Below are 6,000 nucleotides of genomic sequence, written 5' to 3'. Positions count from 1 at the left end.
CCACGTCAATTCTCAAGAACTCTACCCCAGACCCATGTATTTAGCTAGTTCCGAGAGAATCATCAACATGCTGCATAACAAGATAGAATCATAACACCTCAGCTGGCAGGAACAGGGAGACAGATCACTGCGAGCACAGCAGCCAAGGTTACGAGGTGCGTGTGCTCAGGACAGTTTGAACTGATAAACTGGGTCAAAGTTATGGGCCTTGTAAAATATTCCCCAACAGTAACCAATGTGATTATCTTTTCATGGGGCCCAAAATCCCTGGCGGCGCCCCTGGCTGTAATCAGTGTTATTAGTACAGCTGTCCACTTTCCTCTTGTTAAAAAGTAAAGGGACAATATTACAGTCGACCAAGGCGTATCCAATGTTATTAATCAGTTTATATGACATGCTCATACCAGCTGAGAGACTTCAGGGGAAAATACAGCATGGAAGAATACGCTGTTCCCTAATGTAATGTTTAAATGCAGGGATGAGCTGGAAAGAGCAGAGTGTTGCTGTGGGAACGACCTCAGGTAGACCTTAGTGATGAAGCAGAGTAATTACTGAACCAGCTGAACCCTGTCTCAAACACACACAAAAATAATTCACTCCAAACACATTTAGCACAACCAATTTATTGTCTTTCAAGAAAGAAAAAAAAATACAACACAAAACTCTGAAAACATAAAGAAACGTACACCTTTAAATTACACAGGCTCTTATAAACAAAATAAAGTCTCTTTCTATATTTACATCAGCAGGGGTAAAGACAGGTGACTCCTCAGCATATCTCCACTAAAATAAGATAAACATTTGTCCTCTGATATCCATCTCTGCACAAAATCCAGCATCTTTACACAGTCCTGAACCCCAAACCCTGATGTCTGAAATGTATCTTTTCCCTCCATTTTGATTTGTCATCCTTGCGGTTAGCTAGTTAGCTAAAGGTGGATTGACCCAGTGCTATTTAGACACTAGTTTGATTTAAATGGTTGTATTGGTCATTGTGGTTATGGCGTGATGAGAACAAAGACACCAAAACTAGCCATGTGCTCAGAAGAGCTAGGCAAAGTAGCTCTACAGGCTAATGGCAACATGCTACTAGCTAGACATAGTGAAGATAATGATGTTAGTTTATTCCTGGTCCTTATTTGTATGTCTTACAACAATGATTTTAGGATAAAACAGTCTCCAAAACGTCCTCACATGAAATGGAAAGAGGTCAAGCAGATGCTAGCTAGTCATTAACACTTTTTTACATCTTACATTTAGGTTAAACTGTGATATTTTCATAACACAATAGAAGCTACAGTTCATGTAAGATTTATTTCAACCCTAAAGCTTGTAGGTAAACTAAATCAGTCTATTTGGATCCTTAAGTCACTTAGGATGGTGGATTTTAAACAGTAGCATAATTGTAATGACTGTTCGTTTTTAGCTAGCCTGACTTTTTTACTGCTTGCGATTACATTCCCTAAGCCTACTTTTACAAACTTGTATGCTTTAGCAACAAAAGTTTTTAGCATACTTTTAAGACAATGAACATCAATACACTGATTCCAACCATCAGTAATTGCTATAAAATACCATAGTGTATGCTAAGTGCTAACATAGGGCCTAACATCCCTCAGCAAGCTAAAATGTTAGCTCGTAGCATCATAGCTAACAATGTACTACATGGATGATTTTGGTGTTGGTGTTCTCATTAAGTTAAACATTGTGTCAGCCACCCAAAACTCCTGCTTCTATTTCCAATCCTTTCACTTTGGGTAGCACTGTCAACAACTCATAACCATGAATTGACCTTTTTTCCCTGTCTTTGTAGCCACTCTAGCTAGTTAGGCTACATCCTAACAATGAACAACATGTGACATATGGTTAGATCTCTGTCGAACAGGAAAATTAAAGATGAATTAAGAAGACAACAGATGGAGCTTCACCTTAATCTAACAGGAGGCCGATTGATCTGTCACTGCAAGAAATTATAATTTTGTTTTAAATATTTCCCGTGAAACATCTTGGAACAATTCCTGATGCGCTATAGTACCAAGAACATGACGAAAATACCCACATACAACATTTATATCTGTATAGTATGTGGATATTTTCTGCAGTGCTGCATCTCAAAAGTGGCAAAAAACAAACACCTGACATTCGGAGAGACAGATAGGAGGTGCTCAACACGACAATCAATTAACACTCAAAGAAGCAAACATAGAGGTATAAAAAAAAAAACAGGTGAGGCTGAGTTCAACTGATGGAAACACAAATACAGCAGATACAGCGAAACTGAACAGCATGATGTGGGAAAATGAGGAAGAGGAGGGTTAAATTGATCGTTTGTGTACTTTATCTGGAAAGGACACTTTTAAAATTGGCCGTCTGATTGTAAACCATTGGTTGCAGTGTTAGATCCCTCACTTATCCTGTTATTTTAATAAGTTTGTATTCTTTAAATTAGCATTTTAATAATTGAATTCTGCTTTTCTTCCTGGTTGAATGCATTTTTTTTTAAACCTGATGAAATGTGCTATACAAATAAACTTTGCCTTGCCTTGACTGGAACATTTACCACACAGATTTCTATCCGACTGTAAAGCAATGATTGACAGCTGCTAGTGCTGCAATTTACAATTATTTTTCGTAATTGTTGTCAATGAATCAGCCCATTATTCGTTTTTTGTCTGAAAAATGTCAGAAAACGGTAAGAAATGTCAAACAAAGCCCCAAGATGACTTAGTCAAATGTCTTGTGTTGTAAAATGTTTGGAAATTAAAACTTGTTCCCCCAATTTCTTATAGAAGTGCAATACTAAATAGCTGAAAAACACCTTTAATCTGTTAATTGTTCTCCTTTAATCTTCACTTTTAAATTAGATTTAGCTTATTATCCACACAACCTGCCCTATGCCTTACATTTGTTAAATGCTACTCCTCTGGGGTGTTTACATTATGTAATAATCGGCATTCACCAGCAGGGGGCAGCACGGACATATTACAAATCTAGCAGGTGAAAACAGGGATGCTAGTAAGCCTCTCCTCCGATGAATGCAAACAAGTCAACACGGGGAGGAAAACAAGAAGCTAAGGGGATTAAAGGATAAACTTTCTACATTATACCTTCAAATATGACGAAACAAAGTAACCGATGACATGTCAATGAAGGGAAATGATAAGAGCTTGCCTTTTTGTGTGTGTGTAGGTCACTAAAACAATTACTTTACAAGGGTGTGACAATGACGTGTCTTCACTTTTCAATAGCTCTTCTCCTTTCTTCTTCTTCTCTGACAGAAGATCACCCTTCCTCCCCCCCTCTCATCCCTCACCTCCATCTCACCCATTTCAGTCTGTGAGGAGCACCAGTTCCCCCTCACTCCTCTCCCCTCCATCGCTCTCCTCCCCCTCGCTGTACGGAGGTCTTTCCCTCTCTCTCTCCCTCTCCCTCTCTCTGGGCAGGGAAGTGGGCGTGGCCTGGCCCTCGGCTCGGCGCAGAGTGGGCGGGGGTTGCGGCAGGTAATGCTCCAGCAGCGCGGGGTGAAAGGAGAGGTTCGCCACCGAAACTGAGCCGGTAGCGCCCGGGTACGGACCCTCGCTGTGAGGGTAGTGGAGCTGCTGAGGGTCCGTTTGACTGAAAGACAGGAAATACACTCGTTAATAAATCTGTGGGAGGAATCACCTTCAATCTGTTTCTTTAAAAAAAAAAAACGTAGTTCGTTAACAGATGCACTTTGCGTAGAATACAAATTCATGTTCATACATTAAGTGTAGGTAATAAACATATCAAGAAATACGTGAATTATTATTATTATTTTTATCAGGATGATCATGTTTTTGAAAGGCTAAACACCATCAAATGACATGGTTGCCAAGGACAACAGTTGAAAATGTGCCTGCCGGCTAATACTGGCACGTTTACAGCAATGTTGATTAATGTGCACTGTCCTTTAAATCAGTGCTTCTCAAAGTGTGGTCCGCGGACCACTGGTGGTCCGTGAGTGCCCCCTAGTGGTCCGTGAGTATATTGGTAACATTTCACATTTGAAATAAATAAATACATTTAAGTTTTCCGCACTCTCGCGGGAATATCTCCGCAATGGAGCAAGGTTAAGTTTCACTTTCGATTGCATGATAAAGCCCAGTGCAACACCTTCGTCACACATGTTGCCACATGTTTGTACCATTTTCAGGCGATTTCTAATCTGTTCTAGAAAAACTATGTGTTTTTTCATAATTGTGGAGTTAGGTGGTCCGCGAGTGTTTTTTTATTGGTTAAATGGTCCTTGGTATGAAAAAGTTTGAGAAACACTGCTTTAAATAAACAAACAAACAAACAAATACAGATTGAAGAGGTACATATTATTCGATAAAGACATGTTGGGAAGTTCGAATTTAAAAAAAAATAAAGTTTAGTTATTGAAAGTGTTTGGATCATAAACAATCCAACACATCCAGCAGTGGACTGTACACATAATATCATAAGACTAATATTTACACTAACTTTTGTCTGCAACTGTGCAAAAATACCAGGTTTAAACTGAATGAATAGACATGCAAAAACAAATGTTGGTTTTTAATTTGTATTCAACAAAGTTATGAAGGAGGCTTCAAACTATTCAGTGCAGAATATAAACACTTCTGCTATTCTGTTTGCAACAAAAGGTACAAGCTTTTGTACTGAAAAGTTGCGAGGGAAAGTTAAATAAAACTCCCAAGGTGCATTTAAACGTATTTGAATAAGGCGATGTAGATAAAGTCGAAGGCCATTGCGACATCCTGTTATTATTATTTCTCAATAGAGAGAAAGAGATGGAGGTAGAAACAGAAACACATTAAACACCAACCACTGTGGACAGCTGCAGCTTCACTAGTCGGAGGATTTAGCTAAACAATGGCGGCAGGATGCTATTCATCGTCGATAACAGAGAAGTATTGATACCTCAGTCGGGCTGTTATTCACTCTGTGTCTTCACGAATAAAAGACAAGCTTTGGGAACTATGAATTGACTACAGTTTGTGGAGGTGCGGAGAACCCTCAAGTTTCAAGGCTTTATTATCATTTGCACATTAGCTACAGTCATACTTGCCAACCTTGAGACCACAGAAATCGGGAGCATTTCAAAACCACCGCGGGGGGGGGGGGTGCTAGTGGATCGCCGGAGCTGTTAGATTAACATTAACATGCTTATTGTAGTTGTAAATGCACTGTCTGAAGCACCATCCTTGATGGAGCATATGTGTGGGCTGGATAGGAGTGAGCAGAGAGTAGAGTTGTCGATTCTAGTTCTGTGACTATCTGCCTCACCCTCTCAGACTTTCAGTTGCGCACTACTAAAGAGACGTGTTACCATGGAAACCAAACAATGGTGTAGCTGTATTAAAGTCCGAGTGGAAACAGTCCTGAGTAAATCTGATTTTGTCAGAAATCGGGAGAAATATGACCCCGGGAGGAAGCCGGGAGAGGGCAATGAAATCGGGAGTCTCCCGCGAAAATCGGGAGTGTTGACAAGTATGGCTACAGTGTAGATATGACAATGAAAAACTGAAGTCACAGGCTCCTCCAACAGTGCAACATGAATATAGGACATAGAACAAATACAACTGATAAAATAGTGCAAGATAGTTTAGTTTAGTTTATTTGTGTATAGTGTTGTGGACAGACCCCATTCACCTGTCACAAAAAACAGTAAATGGGGCATTAGCTTTAGCCAACATGCTAATTTCCAGATGTTGTCCCCGGCCAGATGATAACAGACACCTTTTTAAAATCACAATACATCAACAGCATTAGTTATAAAGAAAGGATGACAGACAAGTAGATGGAGGCGAAAGGATATTTTGACAATGTGCAAAAAAGTAAATACAATTAAAATAGAATAGTCAATGGAGTAAAGTCTCAGTGTAAGAGCCACAATGTTACTTAGCCTGAGTTTATTATTTGTATTATTATTATTTGTTTACATCACTTTTATTTTTATTTGTTTAGCACTTCCGTTATTTGTCACATGGGTGTGTA

The 6,000-nt window shown here is 39.4% G+C and overlaps 1 protein-coding gene across 3 annotated transcripts in view; it reads right to left on the bottom strand.

Annotated features, from left to right (window-relative positions):
- Nucleotides 1–607: 607 nt before the first annotated feature.
- The window catches only part of LOC117559854 (transcription factor SOX-13-like), a 42,313-nt gene continuing 36,920 nt past the window's right edge, over nucleotides 608–6,000 (bottom strand). For 2 of the 3 annotated variants that reach the window (XM_034236560.1, XM_034236562.1), the window contains exon 14: nucleotides 608–3,615. In XM_034236560.1, the coding sequence (XP_034092451.1) occupies nucleotides 3,330–3,615 (286 nt within the window). In that variant the 3' untranslated portion in view covers nucleotides 608–3,329. The remainder of the gene's footprint in view (nucleotides 3,616–6,000) is intronic. The other variant, XM_034236561.1, reaches the window with a different exon arrangement.

This window comes from Gymnodraco acuticeps, unplaced genomic scaffold (assembly GCF_902827175.1).
Source record: "Gymnodraco acuticeps unplaced genomic scaffold, fGymAcu1.1, whole genome shotgun sequence".
Lineage (NCBI taxonomy): Eukaryota > Metazoa > Chordata > Actinopteri > Perciformes > Bathydraconidae > Gymnodraco > Gymnodraco acuticeps.
The sequence above is the reverse complement of the archived record's forward strand: the minus strand, read 5'-3'. Positions and strand labels throughout refer to the sequence as shown.